The following is a 25,571-nucleotide window of genomic DNA, read 5'->3' as shown; positions in this document are numbered from 1 at the left end:
CTTCCATATCTATCTATCCCTCTCCTTGTCTCCATCTCTATTTCATCTCCATCTCCATATCTATTTCTATCTTCCTCCCCATCTGTATCCCCTATCTATATCTCCTTATTTCTCCCTCTTTCTATCCCTATAAGTCCCTCTCTCTCCATATTGCAAACACAACTTGAGCACGTTGGGAATAGAACTTGATTATATATCCTAATTTTGAGGTTTTGTTTCTATCCTATTTGGATCCTCTTAAGTGGATGCATAGTAGATTTAAATCTATCACTTCTCTATTGTGAGAGTTGTTGCACAAACATCATCATTTGCTAAATCATCTATTAATTGATATCACGTGTTGTACAAATATATACAATCAATAGACCAACATTTTCCTTCAAGACCTTTCACACCTCTTCAGTGTGCTCATTGCAAACCAAGGTGCAATTGCTAGTTTAGTTATATCTCACATTGGAAGTTAATGTCTTGAAACCCTTTCATTAATTTAAAATCTTTAACATCTATTAAATTTCAAATGGCACAGATTTACAAGATCAAAAAATAAAGATATTGAATACATGAATCAATGGTATGATTTCATAAAAAAGAATAATGAATGAAACATTGAATTAAATAATCTTTGTTATGATTCTTGTTCCACTCGATCACTCCTCTTCGTCGTCAAGACCAGGTATAAATTCCAGACTCACGTCAAAAATGACAGGACTGCTGGGTGGTACCCTTGGCCTTCCTGCAGCAGAACTGAGGCCTTTTGGGAAGGCAAGCTGTCCATATACAGAACAATTTTTTATCAGAAACAAAATGTTGAAGTGAATGTATAGGTCCCAAATTTCAAATATAATCCCTGTAGAATAGATCTACATTCTCAACACATTTTGAGATATTCAAACTAATTGTATGAATAACAAGTTTTTATCAGAAACAAAATGTTGAAGTGAATGTATAGGTCCCGAATCCCTGTAGAATAGATCTACATTCTCAACGCATTTTGAGATATTCAAAGTAATTGTATGAATAATAAAAAGAAATAAATTATATTGATGCCTATGAATGACCAAAGGAGTTCAATGAGCCTCAAAAGAACATCTAGAAACAATACAAAGAGGTATTAAAAAAGAAGCTTCAATGTCTCAAGGAAATAAAAGGCTTCAAGCCAAATCTGTATGTAGAATAAAAGCGAACCTGAAACAGTTAATGCCCAAAAGATTGCATGTACAATATTTGTACATGTTGTAAAGGACAAATAAGCGTGTAAGATTTGATTTTATTTGACATAAAGGAAGTTGGAAAATTTGATAAGTTTCTAATACCATAATAATGCTAGTGAGAAAGTGAAATGATGTTTACAATTTGGATTAATGATTTTAACTCTTCTTTTTTATTGGATAGATTATAAATAATACTGTTTGTAATTTTATATAAAACTTTTGTATATATTTATGATTTATTTTAAATATTGCTAAATATTTACAAGTTTTGTACAAATTTATTTTCTTAAAATTTGTAAAAAAAATAAATCTTTTTATTAAAATTAGTTAAGTTGATTTAGTGAAACATTATTAAATCAAACCTATTTGGTCTAATATTTACAAATATACATAATTTAATTTATTAACGTAATTATTATAATATACATAATTTAATTTATAATATTTAATAAATGTTTAAAATACATTGTAATGGATTAATATTTTTTTATTATTTTTATTTTATATTCGAGATCATTTACAAATATACTAGCTCTTTTCGAGCAACCACACTAGAATCAACTTATGGAAGACCAAGAGTCACAAATTAGAAACCACCTAGAAGCCAATTGTGGAAGACTAAGAGTCACAACTTTGAATTCCATATTAGATGTCCCTTTGGGATTTGAACTTTGATCTCCACAATGAGAACTCAATGCTTTAACCAATAGAACACAACCCCTTGGACATAGTTTAATATTTTATATTTTATAATTTAAATTATAATAAATATAAATGTTTAATAATATATGATTATTTTATATGTTCTAGAATAGATTATATTTATATTATAATAACTAATTATATTGTTAATTCAAATTAATATATATTAATAATATATAATGTTTTAATTTATATTTATTATTTTTATTATATACATAATTTATTAAATTATATTATAATTTCACTCTTTTAATTCTTGTTTTAGGTTATAAAAATGTATTTAATTATTATTTTTATATGTTTTTTGTACCGATGTACCCAAACTTAGTTTTATTTGCTTATAGCATCTTTATACTATGGAAATGCCCTTAAATACCCCAAAAAGTAGTTTTTGATTGTTTTTCTTCAATTTTTTTCCATTTTTTGTAGATCCATTTTTTTCTCAATTTTTTCTCAATTTTTTCAAAAAATCTCATACTTTTGGTTTGCCGATTAATTCCCCAAACGATTAATGCTTCACTGAGCAACTACATGTTTCTTACCTTTGACATATTTGATTCCAAAGCTATACATGTTTCTTACCTTTGACATATTTGATTCCAAAGCTATATGCCTGAATTTTACTAACCCATTTTTGCTGACGTTCACTGAGTTCTTTCTGCTCTAAGAAGTACTTTAAGCTATTGTGGTCCAACCTCACCACAAATCTACCACCAACCAAATACTGTCTAAATTTTGCCAAAGCATGCATGATTGCCAGCATTTCTTTGTCATAAGTGGAGTATAACTTTTCATTATCCTTCAGTTTCCTGCTCTCATATGCAATCAGATGACGATTCTACATGAGCACTACACCAATACCTTCATTTGAAGCATCACACTCTAACACAAAAGGCTGAGTAAAATCTAGAAGGGCCAATACTGGACATGAACTCATAACCTGATTCAACCTATCAAAAACACTCTCAGCCTCCTTAGTCAATCTAAAAGCACCCTTCCTAGTGAGATCTGTCAATGGGGCTGCAAGTTGTGAGTATCCTCTAACAAACCTCCTGTAGTATGCACACAACCCAAGAAATCCCCTCTGAAACATTTCTAGGAGAGGGCCAATCAAGTATTGTCTGTATCTTCTCTTGATGGACCTTCACTCCATTAGCACCAATCACATGTCCCAAGTATAAAATCTCTGTAAGTCCAAAATCACATTTGGACATCTTGGCATATAAAGACTGTGACTCCATAATGCCAAGTACCTCATCTAGGTGTCTCAAATGATCCTTCCATGATCTGCGATATATCAATATATCATTAAAAAAAACCAATACAGACTTACGCAACTGTTTATTAAAAATGTGATTCATGCAGGACTGGAAAGTAGCAGGAGCATTTGTGAGGCCAAGAGCATCACCAAGAACTCATAATGCCCATAATGACATCTAAACACATTCTTATGGATATCCCCCTCACGGACTCTGATATGATGATATCCTGATCAAAGATCAATCTTCAAAAAATATATTGCCCCATAGATCTCATCCAACAACTCATCAATGTGCGGTATGGGATATCCATTCTTAATTGTCTTCTTGTTTAGTGCATGATAGTCAATGCACATATGCAAGGTATCATCCTTCTTCAAGACTGTAGAAGAAGCGAAAGGACTAGAGCTGGGTCTGATGAATCCCATATCCAGAAGCTCACGAATAGAGTTCTCAATCTCATCCTTGTATGCCTTAGGACGTCGGTAGGGGGTGGTAATAACAAGTTCACGCCCTCCTCCAGCTCTATAACGTGCTTGAAACCCCGATCAGGAGGTACCCCAGGAAGAATGTCACCAAAAACAACTCCACGCTTATCTAGTACTATCTGGATATCTATGTGAAAGGATCTCCCATCCTGTGAAGAAGGTGTTTTGGATGTGATATAGCACCGTGTCGCCGAAAGGATGTCATGTTGTCTAATGATTGTCTCCATTTTGTGTGATGATACTTCTTTGGGCCCTCCATCTGATAACACCCTCAACACTGTCTTTTTTCCTTCTGCTATAAACTCTAACTACATCATGCAGTGGTCTATAATGTATCTGACAATGCCCTATAACCACTGCATACCCAGAACCACATCATAATCCTCCATTGTCTTCTTTCCTTCTTTAACTGCATCCTGCGGTGGTCTATAATGTATCTGCTAATGCCCTGTAACCACTACATACCCAAAACCACATCATAATCCTCTAACTTAAGGACATAGAAATCATCTGTTAGAGTATAATCACCCATCTAAATACTAAGCTGAGGAATCCTCCTGGTACAACTCAAAATATCTCCATCTACTACCTTCACTCCAAAACCCGAGAACTCCTCTGTCTGTAACCTACACTTCTCAACCAACTGTTGATCAATAAAATTGTGGGTGGCTCTAGTATATACTAAACATACCACTCATTGCCCCTGTAATATTCCTTTCAATCGAAAGACATGAAACTTGGGGTATCCTGAAAGTGTGGCCATAGTGAAATTGGTTGTGGCCAATGTATTAGCTGGATCAAGCTCCATATATGGTGTCTCATGCACAAGCTCATCTTGGTTATCCTCAACATCTGTATCTTGCTATGTTACCCCAAGTTTCTGGGACGGAGATGGGGACGACAAGGGATGGGGGTACGCGTTTCTGGGACAGTGACTTTTTTTGCCAATTTTGGGGATGGCTAGGGGCCGACAAAGGGGATGGTTATATAAAATAGGGAAAATTAAAATATATAGGGAAATTTAAAATATTCATATGAAAACATGGATAAAGCATGCACATATACATTATAGAACCTAAACATATAAGAACTAGCAGAGTTCTTATGCCAAATTTGTGTTAAATTGAGAGTAAAAGTCAAATTGCTTATAGAATTTATTGTCAAAATTCACTATCAATATGTAGAATTATGGGGATGTCCCCTAGGAGTCCCCTGTCCCTGGGATGTCCTCGGGACGGGGACACCTGAAAAAATACTGGGGACGTGTCCCTGGGTAACATAGGTATCTTGTACACGCTCATCCTCCACATCTGAATACACCTCAATCAAATGGGCTATGCCTTTACCAAGGCATCTGTGTCCTGGTTCCCTTGGCTCCTTACATGTAAAACATAATTTCTTCCTCCTCAATTCATTTTGTGATTCCTATTCCATCCTAGGAGGTGGATTACCCTTCTACTGTGTAGCTGATTTTTGGAAGGATTTGGAGTTCCTGGGAAAAAAAATATTCAGCTAATAGGTGTGTGGAGGAGTAGTGTCTAAATCCAAGGTGATCTGTATGGCCTCCTATAGGGTCCTAGGCTTAAGAGCCTTGACCAATCCACGTAATCTGTCATGTATCCCCTCAATGGAGAACATAACTACATGTCTATCAGGCATCTCCGAAACCATGACTCCAATACGTTGAAACATATTGATATAAGCTTCAACAAGCCTTGTTTGTCTCAATAGTGCAAGATCTTTGTAGTATAACTCTATGTCCTTGCAGTCAAATCTAGAGATCAAACGCTCAGTAAAATCAGTGGAGTGGATGAGTGCATGGTTCTATGTGACTAAGCCATGGTCCACCAATCATAGGCAACACCCTCTAAGTGTAGCACGACAAACTGTATGGCCTCATCTTCTCCCATCGGTTTTAGGGACAAGAAAATATACAATTTGTGCACCCAAGCATATGCACTAATCATACCACTGCCATCAAAAGGAGATAAGTTGATCTTACTGGTAGCCCGATTAAGTTCAGTATTTTGCTCCTGTCTAGGGCCTCTATCATTATGATTTCTCATATTATCCCTATGCAGCATACAGTACTGCTGTAATGGGAAGGCATCTCTAACATGTTTCGAGAGATGTGCCCACTCATCATTGGCTTCCATAACCATGTCCTAAAATGCAACGCCTTCCCGTGGGTCTACAGGTGGAGGCTCGTCTCTAGAAAGGAAACGGGGCTGCATAGGTCTATCCACTGTTCAAGTATGAACCCTGTCACACCTAGGTGAAATAAATGCACTACCCAATGAAGATGGGGCCCTACTATTGCCACAACTGCCAGCTGCAAATATAGACTTGTCATGCCTGTCACGCCTATCCTTGTGGCATCCCAAGTCCAATCTATCCAAGGTGTCCTGTAATCTGTCAAGTGCTTGTACAATCCTCAGTTGTGAATTAGCCAGGGTTCTCAACAACTCATCAGGATCAGGGTGATTTTGTCTCTCATCCTGTAGGGTTTTCTATTACAATCATGAATATCACCCATAATTGCACCAACTGGAGAAACTGTATAAAAATTCAAATGCCCAAGTACTCTCTTGCAAGTGTAAAACCTGTATGGTCCAATTCTTCCAGGATACATAGAATTCACTAGAAACCCTCAGGCTGGTAGGATCATAACTCTAATACCACTGAAATATCCCCTTTCAGCCTTGAACTGAAATTTTCTTATTATTCCACTTGCTGATTGGAGTTTTACGGAAAAAAAATTCAATGTTTTAACTTGCATGTGTTTCTAGGAATTTGGTTTAGGTTTAATGCTTGTTTTGTTTCCAATGAATGAATGATTTTGAACGCAAATATAAGAAAATAAATGACTAATAAACAATTTCAGAATTCTGATTTTAATATCAGCAAAAAATAAATTTCAAATTTGGAAGATTTAAGACATTGAAAATGCATTCGGCATACTCAAAATCCAATACCATGCCTAGCAATGTCTGTTTTATTGGATGAATTCTAATCTACTACAAAATAATGGTGTCCAAGTGGGACTAATGCCTCCAATGAGGTTTATTGACATCAACTATAATTATCAAAAACTTTTATTGAAGAAATAAGTAAATCTGCTACAAATTATATTAGGCTCCCAAGAGAGATCACTGAATTTGCCTAATTTTCCACAAAGAATTGCTCATTCCAATCACATATCCCTGAATAAGTCTAATAAAACCCTTTATTTGTTGATTGCTAATGCTAACAATGAATTTCCTTTAATGCTATCAGATTTCCACAATCCATGCTATAATTCTTATAATGCTTCTAGATTCAATTGTGTGCAGATGTTTTATCATCAACGTTTCGAATCACACTCCGTGATTCATCATCAAGATGAGAGTTCTAAGGAGATGAAAGATGCTAGGAACCAAATCTAGACTAAATAAAAAGATGAGAGGGAGCGAGAGAGAGAAAGAGAGCACGCTAATCAAAAAATAAAAAATAAAAATTAAACTAGAATTAAGAAAACAAAAGAGACAGAAATAAATATGTATTTCATTTTTTATACATATTTATTTCTTTGTGTCTTTCTTTTGTTTTCTTGATTCCAGTTTTAATTTTGTTATTTTGATTCGCGTGCTTTCTTTCTCTCTCTCCCTCCCTCTCATCTTTTTATTTAGTCTAGATCTGCTTCCTAGTATCTTTCATCTCCTTAGAACTCTCATCCTGATGATGAATCACGAAGTGTGAATCGAAACGTTGATGATAATAATTTTGCACACAATTTGTTGAGACATGGACCAGCTAGGACTTGAACCTAGGACCTTCCATACACTGCTGGAGTGCTCTACCACTGAGCTACTGGCCCCTCTTGGACCACTCCATCGTCGGTCTAGGTGTGGCTTATTTCCAACACCAACACCCCCCCTTAAGCTGTTGGAAATATGCCTCGAATTCTCCTGACCAGTGTTCAGGTTGATCAGTGTAACTTACCCTAATGGAACAACTTGTGGGAAGGTATCGGGATGTGGACTTTTCCTATCAATGTAACTCTAGCTGATGAACATGTTGCGGACAAGTATTGGGTTAGGTCTACCCGATGTATCCTCCTTGTCTAGTTTATCGGGGATCAGGATTGCTTGTTCGTAGTTATGCCAATGGCCGATGGAACCTTCTTCCTGTGATCGGTTAACAGGTGAGCAAGTCCGAGACGATCAAGAGATTGTTGCTATACCGCTATGGCGAGATGCACGAAGGTTATCCATCGCGGCTTGGCAACCAAATGGTGGGACCCGACAAGAGAGAAGCTCAGGCAAGTTAACGATTGAGCAAGTCTGGGATGATCGGACGATTGTTGCTATACCGCTATGGCGAGATGCACGAAGTTTATTCCCCGCGACTTGGCAACCATGGTGGGACCTAGCGACAAAGAAGAGCTTCATTCCGGGCGATTAGTGAGGCTGTGCTAAGGTGGCAGGGCAGGGACCCCAGAGCCAATCAGGGGGTGCCACGTGGCAGAGTGCAGAAAGAGATCAAGGAAGATCGGACGATCGGGATAGCTGTTTGGTTGTCTTCCCGATGACCCGATGGAATTGCCTTCGGTGATCGGGGTATCTTCGGAGATCGGGAGAACTGGTTGTTTGCTACACCAATACCCGATGAGGTGGCCTTCGGCGATCGGGTTGACTAGATGAAAGTTACGTTGAAGTCCGATGAAGTCGTTTACTACTGATCGGGGATCGGAGTAACTTCTGAGTGCTGGTTCCGATGGGCCGATGAAGTCGTCTACTACTGATCGGATATTGTGGTCACTTTTTAGTGGTGGTTCCGATGGTCGATAGGGAAGTATCCGACTGCGGATGGTCACCCGGACCGTAGTCCAAAAAACTAGTAGGCAGACACTTGGAATGTTTATGTCGGTGTATTTGAATATGAACCGACCCGACTTCCGGATGAATGTGAGATAATATGTTTTCCACGAGTTCATGAATGGACAGGCTGTTACTCGACGGTTACGTTCCAAGGCCATTATACAAACTGACAAAGGAATGTTTGGTCGGACAGATGGCAGTTGCCAGAGATGTAACCGATGAGCAGAGCAAAGAAGGGTGTGCATGAAGGCTATGTGGAGGTGATGATTTTATAAGTAGCCAAGTCGATGTGTCTGCATGTGGTGAGAACAGAGTTCTGAGATCAAAGTCCGGAAAAGAGGATCTGATAACTTTATTGTAATCTTGTTGTTTACTGAATAAAGTGATCTCTTTGGTGGTGGGTTTTTAACCCATAAGGGTTTTCCCATGTATATCTGGTGTCTTTCTCTAGTGCTATTTTGTCTGGTTCATCTTAATCTTTTGTCTGTGCTTATTTTAATGTACTGCAAACTAAAATTGAAATACTTCCTTACTTGCTAATCCCCTTAGAATTGACGATAGGAGAGCGTTTTCCGCACTGTGCTTTCCTTACAAGTGGTATCAGAGCCATTTAGTTGTGTTATCCTTGTCGGGTAGGGCTATTTTGTATCAATTATGTTTTCAGTGGGAGTCTGGCAGAGTATCTGGTTTACAAATTGAGATGGCACACACTTCTGGACGAGTGGAGATTGAGAAGTTCAATGGTTCAAACTTTGAGTTGTGGAAACTCAAGATGGAAGATTTGCTAGTTGATCGACATCTATGGGTTGCTATGTCTGGACAAAAACCTTCAGGCATGAAGCAAGAAGACTGGGATCTTGCAGATAGAAAAGCTAGAGGATTGATCCGACTCTATTTGGCAGACTCTGTTCTGTTAAATGTTCATGAGGAAAATATTGCACATCTTCTGTGGAAGAAACTTGGAGATATTTATTAGGGGAAGTCTCTAGTAAACAAGTTGTTCCTGAGGAAGAAGTTGTACTCCTTGAAGATGGATGAGGGTACATCTGTTGCAAATCATCTGAATGTTTTCAACATGATGGTTGCTCAACTAACTTTCGTGGGAGTCAAGATTGATGACGAGGATCGATGTATGCTTCTGTTATGTTCTCTGCCTGACACATGGGATCATCTGGTAATGGCCATTGGGAGTACAACAACAACTTTCAAGATGGAAGATGTGGTCGCTTCGTTGTTGTCAGAAGAAACACGAAGGAAATCTTCTAAGATGGTCAAGAAGGCCCTTGTTTTTCGTGGCAAGACAAAGGACAAGAAGTCTAAATCCAAGTCAGAGGAAAGTTCTGCTCCTAGAAAGAAGTCCAAAGCGAAGTGCTGGAACCGTGGGTAGGTTGGTCACATTCGGAAGGATTGCAAAGTGGAGAAGAAGAAAGAAAATAAGAGTTCTTCAGATTCTGGGTCCTCACAAAATGAGGATGGAGATGCCTTCTGAGCTGCTTTGGCAAGTCAGACATCTATTGATGTCTGGTTCAATCTTCATGAAGAAGATGTTTGTCATGATGCCATGTAAGACTTGGTACCATGTTTAGCAGTGATGTATATTCATCATTTGATGGTGGATGATCTTCATGTGACTGAAGATGCTAACATCTTGAGGATTCATAAGTCCTTGGTAGAGATGTTGTTTATGTCATATTTTGACATGTTTTCCTTAGTTAGGATGTGTTATATTATGTCTGGGTACACTCTTGAGATGCATTTAGAGTTTTGACATAATATAGTTATGTTCATACAGAGCATGTAATCTCTTTGGAAGAGATGTTTTAGATCATGTTTGTCATATTTATATTCCCGACTCTGCAGTTGGAAGTTTGACAATGATCTAGTTTTTTTTTTGTTTCTGTATTTTGAGTACAATGATCATATTGTTTGATACTTCATGATAATGTGGTTATGCGTTTGGAGGTTGGCATGTGTTGATCAGTTACAGGTGCTCGAGGATACATGGAAACATAGATGGTGCTATCTTTCTCTTGTGGCTAGAGATGTATGTGTTGGAATGATTAATAGGTCCAACTAAGATGCATTCATCTGTTATAACACAGTTGACACTTAAGAGGTGGGTGTAGAAGGGCATGATACAGGGTGTTGTGAAGACTTGCTTGCAAGATCTTTGTTTCCAGTCAGTATTGGGAAAGCTCTTGGTACAAATATTTATTCACTTCTATGTGATGTTGTAAACAATTATTTTCAACTTTGACATTACTTGTGCAATGGGAGCTCCTTGGTGTGCATTGCATGTGAAGCTTGAGACTGTGAGTAACAGGTTGTACATGTTAATGTTCCAAAATTCATTTTGGTATATCTTAAGGGTATGTGTAGTTGGATGTGCTAGCACTTGTTGTGGGTGCTATTCTAGCTATGTCTATAACAAATGTTTGTACATTCGGTTAGTTTTTGGCTCATGAGTTTTGTGTGCTCAGGAGACAGAGTTGTAGTTTTCTCAATGGATAGTTTCTATGTATGTCCAATGGCAGTGGCATGGTAGAAGGTGGAAATGTTCATGAATGAGATGAGATTACTCTGCATGATGCACATGTTAATTTCTTTTCTTGATGTTTTCTGATCAAGTGGTATATCAGCATTGATGGGCTTTAGAGTCCATGGTTCTTAGTGAAATATGTAAGTGTTCAGCATGGTAGTGTTGTCCTCATTTTTGTTTCCAAAAATGAAGGACCACTACATAAATTTTTTGTGAAAAAATGAAAAAATTTACTCTATGGCACACTTCCCAAGGCAGAATTTTGACTAATCCTTGGACTGGCTTAATCCTTAGTCCATCCTCGAACTACGTTTCAAATTTCGTCGAATTCTGGGTTCGTTTGCTATGTCTTTCCTTCAATTGCAGGTTTTAAAACCCCGACTGCAGGTGGAGAATTTTCTTCAATCTACAAGTTTTAATGATATTCATTGTTTTGGTCTTTGTAGGAGAATTTTTGGCTTATTACATGTGCACTTTTATTTAAAAGTTGTTACTTGTAATTTGTTTTAAATTTCCCCTTTGTTTGCTTTATCTTTTTTATTGTTTTTGGTCTTGTTTAGTTAAAATAGGGATTTTTTGGCTAGAATACAAGTAAACTTGCAGTTTGGTCTAAAAACCCCTACTTTAATGGTTTTTACATGTAATAGGGATTTTAAATCCCCATTACATATGTGCATGCAAGTATAACTTGTTGTAGGGATTTTATTTCCCTTTTGCAAGTAATTAAAACTTGCATTTCTCTCCAAAAAACACGATTTTGCCTTGCAAGTGAAAAAGTGACAATTTTAAACTTGTCATTTGTTCCAAAAAACCCGAATTTGCTTAGTAAGTGAAAAAGTTGAAAATCAAACTTTCTATTTGGATCAAAAAACCCAATTTTGCCTTGCAAGTGAAAAAGTGACAATTTTAAACTTGTATTTGTCTCCCAAAAACCCGATTTTCACATGCAAGTGTAAATTCGAACTTGTTCTTCTCTCCAAAAAAACCGATTTTCAGTTGGAACCAAATTTGTTGAGGTTTTCAATCGATTTTTGTGGAGATCTTCAAGGAAGGAGAGGCGCTTTGGTTTCTACCCTATTCCTATGCATTTGAAACCACTTGTCACGCCATTTGGAGGTTGTATTGACTAGGTTTTTGCTCCAAATCAGCAAAAACGTGTTTCCAAAATGCCACATTTTGGGGGATTAAAACTTAATGAGGCTGCATTATTCTAAATTGATTTGAACACTCCTACCTAGGCATGGAGTTTGGGATAAGTCTCAAGCTATTTAATGAGCCAATTAAGATGCATTGGTGGCCATGTTTTTCACCACATAATTCCTTTGGCTGCGTTTTGAAAGGATTTGACACCATTTCTTCATCTCCTCCTTAGGCCTTTTGCTTTGACTCTCTTGGGTGTGTTCTCTCATTGGCATTTTGGCCCTCCAAATTTGGAATTGCTGCCACGTTTTTCAGTTTGTGGCATTTTTGCAAAAACGTGACAAGGGATTTAGCATTGCGGATTGCTTCTAATTATTGGTTTTTCTTCTACTTTCCAAAAATTGGTTGCATTTTTGGAGAAGCATTTTCAGTTTAAAGAAAGGTATGTTCTCTTTCTTCTTTCCTTCATTTTATTATTTTCTTGTTTTCTTAGTTGCATTTTTGTAAATATGTTGTTCTTCCCCCAAAAATCGGTTTTTGTGAGAGAAATCTTCCCCTTGGTATGCAATTTTTGAATTGCATTGTTCTTCCCTAAATTTCATCTTTACTTGCATTCGGGATTTTTAATCCCACTTACAAGTTCACTGGAAATTCTTGTTCTTCCCCTACGGTTAAGGAATTTAACTATTTTTGGTTAAAATTCCAAGTTGAAAAGTGAGAAATACCCCTCCCTTGCAAATTCGGGTTTTGAAAACCGGATTACATGTTGAAGAGTTCTTCCCATTTTCATGAAAATGACTTTCCCGGATTTTCCCATTTCTATCCATTCGTGTTCCCCATATCCGTACTTTCCATTTCCATCATTTTCCGCAAGTCAAAATCTCATTTTTCGTCCATTCCTCCATTTGCAAATTTACAAGTGTACTTGCATTCAGGTTTTAAAATCCCAATTGCATGTATATTCTTTCCAACTTGTATACTTGCGAAAATTTCCCCAAGATCCAAAATTGGTCAAAGTCAAGATTTTCCCATTTCTACATATTTCCCCTTTCCCTCTCACAAAATCGTAAAGTTCAAGAATCGAAGTTTTTCCCATTTGGAGAAAGAAGAATGATATTTGCAGCTGACTATGATGTTGCCTTAACTCTTTTAAGTCTTCATCACAGTATTCCAGGTTCACAATCAATGTCAGATTTGCCGGCATCTCCAACTCCAAAGAAGATGAAATACAAATATGACAAATATCAAAACGAGGTAGCACCTTCCCAGGTTTCTTCTCCTTTGGATCGCATCAGAGACACAGAAATAAGGCACCTTGATATGTCGAAATTTATCAAAAGGGTAGAAGATCCACAGGATAATAACTTGCAATGGTTGTTCGACAACCATATCCATCATGCATCTTCTTTCCCGGTGGCTGCCCTAGAACCTGAGTTTGTTCTTGTCTGCGCCCATCATTTTGACAAAGAGTCAAGAGTCATAAAAAATGATGATGACGAAGCTATAATCCGTCTTGATGCATATATGATCGAGAAGGTCTTCAGAATACCTCCTGCACCTGTTTATATGCAAAATCTCCAAAGAAAGTGCAACGGAGTATTATGTGAAGAGGGAAAAAGATTGCAAGCGACACATCAATAGGTGGATCCAAGAGCCACGAGCCTCCTTCTCAAGGTGGGCGAAGTTTTACCGCTGCGATTTCAAATGGGAGATTGGAGACACCATAACCCTTCTCAGCAAGATGATGGGCCTTGAGCATTCCAATGTCTTTGAGCCATGGATGTACCAGTTCATCATATTCATAAGGCAGTCTCATCACATTTCATGGGGGGAAGTCATCAGCGATTCCTTATGCGAACAACTTGCAGCAGTTCCTACCACCATGACCTTCTTCATGAATTCATATTTGGTATACTTAGCAGCATCACTTAGACACTTTCCAGGTCTTTCTACCAAGAGTGATCGCTCACTTATACCAATTTGGGAGTATTATGACCAGTTGCCATTCAAACCCAGCAAACTACATTTTAGAAGAGTCCAAGATGCATTCTTCGGATATTTCATGTGCCAGTTTGACAGAAATCTCAGGAACAATAGAGTATCAGATGAGGCATGGGACAAGGTGTGCGAGTATGGATGTTTGTTTCTGCAGTTTCCCACCTTCACCTATATGAGGATCGAATGCTATGGTAGTCAGCCATACATGCTTCCCAACTACACAACAGATAAGATCATTCTTATGGAGTTGGGAAGACAGATCATGGTTGTCCACGCTTTTCAGTCTGCTGAGCACAAGGTAGGAATGGGGATCTCTACCACAAACCCATTGAAAATTGGCCGGTATTCCCTTGTCACATCTGTGAAGGCTAAAGTCATGGAGACTGAATTGCAGGAAATCAAGCTCAAAAGGTTTAAACCTAGAGCTGATTTTGATTATAGGGGTATGAAGGAAAAGATAAAAAAATCCTTTGTGCATGTACATCGCATTCAAGACATTTGGATAGATCTCCGCACAGAAGCCGAAGTCCTCAAGATGGATTACTGCAAGCTCACTGTTAAGCAAATTGTTGATTTGAACTTGGTGGATATCCCACAAGGGATGATTAATGATGGGCACATACTTGATCCAGAACACATTTCACGGAATGTTGAGGAAGCTCCACTTCCCTTGATCCAATGGTCGCACAAAGAGTGCATATCCATCCTTGACAGATTTCAGCCTATCTTGGCCAACACCAATGCATGGCTGAAAATTAATGCTTTTAGACTTATAAAAATCAAGGTTGGTAAAGAAGATGATTCTACGGGGCCTCTTGGACGTAAGTTTGAGATTCAGATTGACAACAAGGAGGGTGCTTCATCTTCGGGCACAAGGATCAAGTTGTGAGTCAGTCGTACAGAAGTGCTTCCTCCTGAGGAGATGACAGTTCGTGGGAAGGAAAAAACACGATTCCATGTTCAGGTGATCGATCTGGATAATCCAGAAGAGGGGCAGCAATCTGATGATGCTCCTAAGTCTCCAGTTTCAAACTCGCCTCATGAGATCATTCCACCAGTTTCCATTGAGACACCTCTTTCTCCTCCAGATTTGATTGTGGATGATTCTCCTCAGAATGCAATTCCCATTTCAGCATACGAGCCATCTCCTGCTCATCAACAAGAGAGTATGTTGAAAGTTCCTGAGGATATTCCTACTTGCATCCAGTTATCAAAAATTGATACTTCCACTTCTGGTTTTGAAGAATTCATGAGGCAATCTTCATGCCCATTGGTAACTGAGCAAACCGTGGTCACTATCCAAACAAATATTCCTCCTAGGATAACCACAGTGATTCAAACAAAAATTGCTTCTCCTTTGCCTACGATTGCTATTGGAGGGGAGTTGATGACTTTGCCTCCATGGCTTAGTTCTTTTACCCCGAAAAGGAAGAAGCAAGAAATCTCACCTGATGTCTTTGATTACCAGCAATTGAAACAATCCAGATCCAAAGTTGCTAAGAAGGCCAAGACTATCTCCAGAGTAAATGTTGACAGCAACAAGATGAAGGTAGCTGAAATTGTGGAACCTATTGCAGATAAGCCACTTGAAGAAATGTCAGCTGCCGATTATAAGGTTACAAGGATAGAATTGGGAAAACAGATGCATGAGGTCATTAAACATAATACTCAATTTTCCAGTTGCTTTGTTGGTGCAAAGGTGTGATGAGCTTCTAGCAAAGAAAGACAAGCTAGAAGAAAAAAACCGACAACTTATGGCAGCCGTTCATAAAATTACAAAACCTGTTGCTGAAGGGAGTAACTCCATAGGTTCTTCTGGTTCCCAAGAATCAATTCGTGGAGTGGAAAGGGCTGCTCAAAAAGTACAAGCACTAGATTCCTGGGTTGATCAGCTTCATGATCTATGTGCACAGGTAATGAAAGACATTTTTCAGATAATGTCTAAGTTGGAGACTGTTGAGGAGAAACTGGATCAGACTTCTAATACTTTCAAAAAGAATCTGGAAAGTGTTGAAGAAAGTTTGACAATCTAGCGTACCATGCCCCAACAACAGCTGAGTGTTCTACAGGAGCATGCCATCATCTCTTCTAGGGTCATGTACTTGGAATTTGAAGAACTCCTGGAAAACAAGACCCTAGTTCTTAAATCCCTCATTGAGGAGATTGGTGATGTAAAAAGATTTCGAGGCGAAGTTTACCGAGATATTGTCTCACAATGTGAAAAGGCCTCTTGTAACATAGTAAGTTAGGATGGAGAGCTGATTCCAGAAGAAGAAGTTCTTACTAATTTACAAATGAAGATTCATAATGAATGTAGGAGCAAACAATTCACGGCTGCTTCAATTCAGACATTGATGAAACACCAAGTCTTTCTGCATGAAATCCAATCTATCCTGGATAAAAACAATTATGCGCTCCTCCGGTGTCATGACACTATTGTGAAGACCATGGTTGTTGTCAAGAACACCCATGAACCAAATCCCAAGGAACTACAAGCGAGCATCCAGAAATTTCAAGGAGTTGCGTCTTCATGTGCTTCAACTTAAGTGTTTTTCAACACTTAGTTTTATTTTCTGTCTTTTGTAATTTTTAGTTGTAATTTTTATTTTGACAAGTTGCATGTAAAAGTATTTTTTGTAAAATGCAAGTTATACATTACTTGCACTTTTGTAATTAGATGTAAGGCAACTACACATTGTGTCCGATTAGGACTGTAGTTGGAATAAATCTTAGTTAGTTATTGAATAAGTCTTGGTGGTTGAGAGAATCTCTCAAGTTAGTTAGGATCCTCCCACCTTTTTCTCAAGGCTCCTCTTCTATAAATACTTGAGGGGTCTATTGAAATTTTTATTTTTTGGGAAAGCAAGCAAAAACTCCGCCAAATTTACAGCAAGAAGTCTTTGAGTTTATGTATGTGAATTGAAGGTTTTGAAGAATAATAAAGAAGGATCACTCAAGTTTTGAGTCTTTGAGCTACATGTTTGAGTTTGAATCTTTTTATTTCTTCTATGCAAAGTGTTTCTAAAGGAGCTTAGTCCAATCTGATTTGATGTCTTTGAGCTGCAAGTAGAGAAGATTAATTAAAATAGGAAAATCTCTAGAAGGAGCAGCAAGTCTTTGAGTTTGCGTCTATTCTTGAGAAAAAATTACTGTTTGATAAGAAATAGCAGCAAGTCTTTGAGCTTGCATTAGTTCTTGTCTTTGTGTTGAAAGAATAGATTATTCCAGTCTTTGAGCTATTATCTTTTATTTGTTGTAAAATTTAGTATAGCAAAGAGTAGATAGGACTTCACATAATCAAGTCTTTGAGCTTGATATTGATGTCTCGTCCCGAAGGAAGTGACGGAAGTCTTTGCACTTTCAGGAAACTTCATTTCCTTTCTCTCATTTCACTTGAAAGTGGTTACTGCTGTTCATATTCAATCGCTATCATTTTCTGTGAAGATAAAAGGATATTGTCTTTCTTGAAAAAAGAAGAAAGATTGTTGTCCCATCCTATTTTATTTCCAAAGTTGTAGTTAGATAGGGGGAGCCTTCCCTTAATTAGGAGAGTTTTTACTCGTGTGTTGTGGTTGAAACCACAATTTTGTATATTTCCCCAAGTATACAAAATTTCAACCAACAGTTTTTTTGCGACTCCGCTGGGGATACAGATGCATTCGGAAGCCTCGCGCTTTTGTTTGAGGTCTACTGTCTTGTTGTTTTCAGAATAATCTTTTTTTGGTTTTCTTCTAGGGACACAGACGCATTCGAAGCCTCACGCTTTCGTTTGAAGACTAGTGTCTTGCTGTTTTTAAAAGAAGAGCTTGGAAATACTTTTATTTCTCTAAGTTGGAAAGTTTGCGTGTTTACGTTCGTTGAAAAAGAGGTGAACATTATGAAGAAATCTCTCCTGCTGAAAGAGCTAGATTCTTTTTGCTCACTAGGACATCTTCCCTTTCACGAAGCACAAGTTATCCTCCCTCAAGGAAAAAGAAATCTATTCCAAGTGAAAATTCTTCTTTCTTTTTCAAACCACTGATATCTTCATTATCTAGTATGGTTAATCCACCTCCTCCTCCCGGTTCGTGGGGAGTAGCTTTTGGTCCTTTGGCTTTAGCCACACCTCTTCATCCGCTTCCACAAGGTTCCCGTAAAAATCTTCCCAAGTTCTATGGTGATGGAAAGCAACATCCCGATGAACATGTCAAATCTTTCTATATGGCATGTGGTGTTCTTGGAGTTGAACATCAAGATGTTGTTGTTCGTTTGTTCATAGAGACTCTTCAAGGTATTGCAGCAGATTGGTTTTTCAATCTTACTGCTGGTTCGATTGTTTCTTGGAACTCGTTGAGAGACAAGTTCGAGGAACGTTTCAAGCCTGCGAAAGATGAACACGCCTTGTTGGCCCAATTGACCCAAGTGAAGAAAGATACGCATGAAGGCATGCGTGAATTCATTGCTAAGTTCAATAAATTAGCAAATAGAATTCCTGTCAATTCTAAACCTACTCCTGAGAACCTCAAGTGCTTTTTCATTAACACTCAGTTGCCCTAGGTCAGTTTCTTCTTAAGGCGAGCATCTCCTGCTGCTTTAGAAGTTGCTCAATCAATGGCTACTGAAATTGAGGACGATTTGATCCTAGCTAGTAAAATAAAAAATGATTATAATCGATCCAAAGGAGGTTCACATATGGAGGGTTCATTTTCTGGTTCTACCGATCCTATGGTGCAGAAATTAGCAAATGAACTTCTTGCGTTAAAGAAGCAAGTATCTCAGAATTCCTACCCCGCACCATACAAGGATATCCCAAGGACGTATCCTAATGCTGCTGCCAGTTACGCTGCTAAGAATCAACTCAAGTTACCTCCTCCTCCGAAAAGACTTGCGCTTGAACCACCTCCTTCAAAGGCAATTTTTGGCTATTATGAGACTGATCAAAATGAGTCTTCTTATTTTGATTATCAGTCTGATGAAGTTGCTCTTCCTCAAGAAGAAGAAGAAGAAGAAGTGACTGGCGACTCTACTATACGTTACATGCATTATGATGACTCTGTTACTGCCGAAAGGACTCACAGTCAAGCATTTGCTGTAATGACAAGATCCCAGACTCGGTTGGCTCAACAAGAAGAAGCTGCAAAGATCGCAAGTGATTTACAACCACCTATTATTATTGCTAAAAGAGGAACATCGCTGCCCTACATTCCAAAGGATGCAGCAAAAGATCAAGTAAGTAACAAGAATCCTCTCTCTGCTTCATCTATTGATCCCAAGCCCAGTATGCCTAACCCCAAACCACTATCAGACAATGTTAATCCTTCTCTAGTTGGTTCATATCAAGCGTTCGATATTATTGACCATGCTAGAAAGACTAAAATTCAAATGTCTGAAGCTGAGTATTTACAAGCTAATCCCGATCAATTTGATAGATTAGTTGTTTTTGTTAAAAGTAAGGAAACTCGTCCTATACTTGAAAATACTACCCCACAAGAACCCAAGAATTTGCCCAATCATTTGGTGACCATTCCATCTGCCACTCAAGGAAAGACAGAACGTTTTCATATTTCCCTGTTGGTCAATGGTTTTCAATTGAGAAATTGTGTCTTGGATTCTGGTGCTTCTGATAACGTCATGCCCGCAAAAGTTGCTCAAGCTTTGGGGCTGACCTTGACCAAAACTTTTGGTCATTGTTATTCCATGGAGAACAAACAAGTGCCTCTTATTGGGCAAATCAAGGATGCTCAATTTGCATTTGCAGCTTTTCCAGATAATAAAATAAAGATGATTGTCTTGGTAGCCAACGTTCTGGCGTCATATGGAATGTTACTTGGCCGTAATTTTTGCAAGGATGTTGGAGGCGAACTCAACATGGATATGACAGAAGCAAGAATACCTGTCAAAGGTGTTGTGTAGAAGTTAATTCCTGAAAGAGAAACCAAGTACACAGTTGTCAAGTCTAATGATCCTCATGCTCAGATTCTTTTTGAGTCTTCAGGTTTTGGGAATTATTATCTCCATATAGATGAAATTTCAGAATTTGCTGAAGATTATCCTTCAAGCAACTCCAACACTTCACTACTTTCAGCAAATGAAAAATTTGTTGATACTGATCAGGATCAAGTATCAGGAAATGGGTCTTCCAGTTCATATGTTATGGTTGAGGAAGTCTCATCTCCTCTTGCTGATGAAAGTATTCCATTACCTTCTCAACAAGATGAGTTTCACTCTTCACCTACTCAAGAGGAAATTTCATCTTCTCCTATGGAAGAAGATGACAACTTTTCTTTTCATAATGCATTCGCTTCAGATGAAGGAAGCTTTAATCATTCTAATGAAAATAGCAGTTCGAATGATGTGTGGACTCCTGAATTTGATGGCAGCTGCGCTACAAATGGATCCAGAGCTGGTGTAGTTCTTATATCTCCTAAGGGAGAGATCTCCCCTTACTCTTTCAAGTTGCAATTTGCTAATACTAACAATACGGCTGAATATAAGTCGCTTTTGTTAGGGATGAGCGTTGCATTGAAAAGAGGAATCGAAAATCTTCATGCCTAGAGTGATGCAGAATTAATTGTTTGTCAAGTGAGAAACATATATCAAACTAAGAATGATAGACTCGAGCATTACCGCAATTTGGTATGGGAAAATATTGAAGATTTTGATTCTTTTAATATCTCAGTTGTTCCTCGTGAATACAATGATAGGGTTGATTCTCTTGCTGTTTCAGCTACTTGATTAATTCCCCATTTTGACTTTGGTCAAGATAAATATATTATTGAGATAATCTGTTGACCTAGTGTGCCTGACAATTGGGATCATTGGCAGATTTTTAATGATGACAAGCAGATTAATAATTTTCTGCAGGCAGAAGATGGTTTCAACAACCTATATTTTGAAGGAAGTAATTCTCCTACTTCTTCTTCATTTGACATAATGTCTGAAACATCATCTGATTCAAATGAAAATATTCTTCAGCTGAAAGGAAATAAAATTCCCAAGGGGTTGGTTTCTCTTGAAAAACTTTTCGATCAACATGATCGTTATATCAAGAGACGACAACAAGAAAGTGTTGATTCTCCTATGGGATATGAGAAACATAATATTGGTTCAGATGAAGATCCAAAGTTTGTCAATATTGGCAATAACTGCACTTCAAATGAAAGAGATCAGTTTATTCAGCTTTTGTGCCAATACCGTGATGTCTTGGCATATTCATATGATGATCTAAAATCCTTTCAACCCAAGGAAGTGCAGCATGACATTCCTCTCAAGCTTGGTGCAGAACCTTTCAGACAGAAGCAACGCCAATATAATCCGAAGATTTCATGTACCATTCTTTCTGAAGTTCAAAAAATGCTTGATGCTCGGATTATCTTTCCCATCCATCATTCAACATGGTTGGCAAATATAGTGCCGGTGCGTAAGAAGAATGGAGAAATACGTATATGTGTTGATTTCAGAAATCTTAATCAGCTATCACTCAAGGATAATTATCCATTGCCAATCATGGATCAAGTTTTGCAAACGGTGACAGGTTCCAAATGCTATCTATGCTAGATGGATTTTTGGGATACAATCAGATTGAGGTTAGTGAACCTGATCAACATAAGACTGCATTTACTACTCCATGGGGTACATTTGCATACCGCAGAATGCCTTTTGGGTTGATCAATGCAGGGGTTACTTTCTAACGAGCTATGGACTTGGCTTTCCGTGGTACTGTGGGAAGGTATATTGTAGTGTATCTTGATGATCTTACTGTTTTTTCTAAAGATCGTGAGAATCATCTTTTTCACTTACAAGATGTTCTTGAAAGATGTCGCAAGCATGACATCTCCCTTAATCCCAAGAAGTCAGTTTTTGGGGTAACAGAGGGAAAACTCCTTGGTCATATTGTTTCCAAGGAGGGAATAAAAGTTGATCCTGAAAAATTTAAATCTATTCAGAATCTCCCTTTGCCATCCAACAAGACCGCAGTTCATTCCTTCTTTGGTAAGGTAAATTTTCTGCGAAGATTCATTCCTGACTTTGCAGAAAAGACTCGTCATATTGTGGATATGATGAAAGGAAAGTCTGCTTTCCATTGGAATCCTGAAGGAAAAGCAGCATTCAATGAAATCAAAGACGCAATTGCTCGTGCACCCGTGTTGGTTTGTCCCAACTACACCAAGGAGTTCATCATGTATAGTTATGCTTCCGAGCATACTCTGTCAGCTACTCTGATGCAGAAAAATTCAAAAGGAATTGAATCTCCCATTGCTTTCATGAGTTGTCCTTTGAAGTCTCATGAACTCAAGTATTCCTCTATTGAGAAGAATGCCTATGCGGTTGTTAAAGCAGTTAAGAACTTCCATTTTTACATCTTGAATTCTCATACCGTTGTGTTAGTTCCTGATACATCAGTCAAATCTATCTTAACACAACAAGAGTTTGGTACAAAGAGAGGAAATTGGATTGCTAAAATCCAAGAGTATGACTTGGAGATTAAACCTACAAAGCTTGTTCAAGGAAGAGGACTCTGTCAGCTGATGGCGGAAAGTACTCCAGAGGAGCGAGAATTGGATGATTTTGAAGACCTTCCCAAGGTATTGTTTGTCAGTACTACTAATGAATGGTACTCTAATATAGCATTTTTCTTCACTTATGGTGAATGTCCACAACATTTGTCGTTCAAGGAAAAAAGAAGTATCAAGTTGAAAGCTACGAACTTTGTATTATGGGAAACTGGTTTGTACAAAAGAGCAATCGATGGTACTTTCCTCCGTTGTGTTGACAAAGCACAACCAACCAAATTGTTGGAATCTTTCCATGACAAGGCTTGTGGTGGACATTTTTCTGCGCCAATGACTGCTCACAAAATTTTGAGAGCTAAGTATTATTGGCCTATGCTCTTTCAAGATGCTTTCCGATGGGTGCGTAAGTGTGTACATTGTCAGCAGTTTGTAGGCAAACCAAAACTTGCAGCGTTACCATTGAAGCTGGTTATTGTTGAAGAGCCTTTCAGGCAGTGGGGCATTGATTTCATTGGTGTGATCAATCCCTCTTCAAGTGCAGGTCATTCGTATGTCCTTGCAGCTACTGATTATTTCACCAAGTGGGTGGAAGCAATACTAGTAAAAAACGCTACTTCTGAGATAGTATGCAGATTCCTCGAGGAGAACATTATTTCCAGGTTTGGTGTTCCATTCAAAATCGTGACTGATAATGCAGCCACCTTTTCTTCCTCTGAAATTTCACAATTTTGCTTTGAATATAGTATTTTGTTAACTCATTCATCTGATTATTATCCCCAAGTTAATGGTCAGGCGGAATCTAGTAACAAGAATTTGATTACTATTATTCACAAGCTTGTGGAGGAAAATCAAAGGTCCTGGCATAAGGTTCTTTTTGATGCTTTGTGGACGGATAGAATTACACCCAAAAGGGCTATTGGTATGTTACCATTTCAGCTTCTTTATGGGATGAATGCAGAAATACCCATCACTTTGGAACTTCCTGCTCTAAAGTTGGCTAAAGCAGTTGAAGATCAAACTTATGAGAATGCTTTAGACAAAAGGATCATGTATCTTTCTCAACTGGAAGAACAAAGAACACAAGTGGTAGATCGGATTGCTCAGCATCAACAACAAGTTAAAGTTCTTTTTGATAAGAAAACAAAGCAAAAGAGGATTCCAAGTTGGTGATCGTGTTTTGTTGTGGGATAAGCGAAGAGAACCAAAAGGTTTACATGGCAAATTTGATTCTCTTTGGCGAGGACCTTTCACTATCCACCATGTTGCTGGAGAAGATAGTTTTATCTTGGCTTATCATGATGGTACACCATTTGCGCTACCTTATAATGGTCAATATTTGAAGCATTACTTTGAATGAAGATTCGAGGTAACTTCTTGTAAATAATGCCTTTCTCTTGTTTGTTTTAAGTTCTTTTGTTTGTTTGCTTCTGCTTTGTTTGACTCTGTGACCCAATGGATAAGAGGAAGGCACTTAGAGTTCTGGACTCTTTTCTTTCACAATCTTGAAGGATAAATGAAAGAATTCCCCTGTCAGAGCCAGTTGTTATCCTCATTTTTGTTTCCAAAAATGAAGGACCACTACATAAATTTTTTGTGACAAAAATGAAAAAATTTACTCTATGGCACGCTTCCCGAGGCAAAATTTAGACTAATCCTTGGACTGGCTTAATCCTTAGTCCATCCTCGAACTACGTTTTGAATTTCATCGAATTTTGGGTTCGTTTGCTATGTCTTTCCTTCAATTGCAGGTTTTAAAACCCCGACTGCAGGTGGAGAATTTTCTTCAATCTACAAGTTTTAATGATATTCATTGTTTTGGTCTTTGTAGGAGAATTTTTGGCTTATTACATGTGCACTTTTATTTAAAAGTTGTTACTTGTAATTTGTTTTAAATTTCCCCTTTGTTTGCTTTATCTTTTTTATTGTTTTTGGTCTTGTTTAGTTAAAATAGGGATTTTTTGGCTAGAATACAAGTAAACTTGCAGTTTGGTCTAAAAACCCCTACTTTAATGGTTTTTACATGTAATAGGGATTTTAAATCCCCATTACATATGTGCATGCAAGTATAACTTGTTGTAGGGATTTTATTTCCCTTTTGCAAGTAATTAAAACTTGCATTTCTCTCCAAAAAACACGATTTTGCCTTGCAAGTGAAAAAGTGACAATTTTAAACTTGTCATTTGTTCCAAAAAACCCGAATTTGCTTAGTAAGTGAAAAAGTTGAAAATCAAACTTTCTATTTGGATCAAAAAACCCAATTTTGCCTTGCAAGTGAAAAAGTGACAATTTTAAACTTGTATTTGTCTCCCAAAAACCCGATTTTCACATGCAAGTGTAAATTCGAACTTGTTCTTCTCTCCAAAAAAACCGATTTTCAGTTGGAACCAAATTTGTTGAGGTTTTCAATCGATTTTTGTGGAGATCTTCAAGGAAGGAGAGGCGCTTTGGTTTCTACCCTATTCCTATGCATTTGAAACCACTTGTCACGCCATTTGGAGGTTGTATTGACTAGGTTTTTGCTCCAAATCAGCAAAAACGTGTTTCCAAAATGCCACATTTTGGGGGATTAAAACTTAATGAGGCTGCATTATTCTAAATTGATTTGAACACTCCTACCTAGGCATGGAGTTTGGGATAAGTCTCAAGCTATTTAATGAGCCAATTAAGATGCATTGGTGGCCACGTTTTTCACCACATAATTCCTTTGGCTGTGTTTTCAAAAGATTTGACACCATTTCTTCATCTCCTCCTTAGGCATTTTGCTTTAACTCTCTTGGGTGTGCTCTCTCATTGGCATTTTGGCCCTCCAAATTTGGAATTGCTGCCACGTTTTTCAGTTTGTGGCATTTTTGCAAAAAACGTGACAACGGTTTTAGCATTGCG

At 37.9% G+C, this 25,571-nt stretch overlaps 1 protein-coding gene across 2 annotated transcripts in view; it reads right to left on the bottom strand.

Annotated features, from left to right (window-relative positions):
• Positions 1 to 453: 453 nt before the first annotated feature.
• Positions 454 to 25,571, bottom strand: part of LOC131061246 (peptidyl-prolyl cis-trans isomerase FKBP16-3, chloroplastic) — a 283,352-nt gene continuing 258,234 nt past the window's right edge. For both annotated transcript variants that reach the window (XM_057995165.2, XM_057995808.2), the window contains exon 7: positions 454 to 767. In XM_057995165.2, coding sequence (XP_057851148.1) covers positions 648 to 767 — 120 coding nt within the window. In that variant the 3' untranslated portion in view covers positions 454 to 647. The remainder of the gene's footprint in view (positions 768 to 25,571) is intronic.

Source organism: Cryptomeria japonica, chromosome 3 (genome assembly GCF_030272615.1).
Source record: "Cryptomeria japonica chromosome 3, Sugi_1.0, whole genome shotgun sequence".
NCBI classification, from domain to species: Eukaryota; Viridiplantae; Streptophyta; class Pinopsida; order Cupressales; family Cupressaceae; genus Cryptomeria; species Cryptomeria japonica.
The sequence above is the reverse complement of the archived record's forward strand: the minus strand, read 5'-3'. Positions and strand labels throughout refer to the sequence as shown.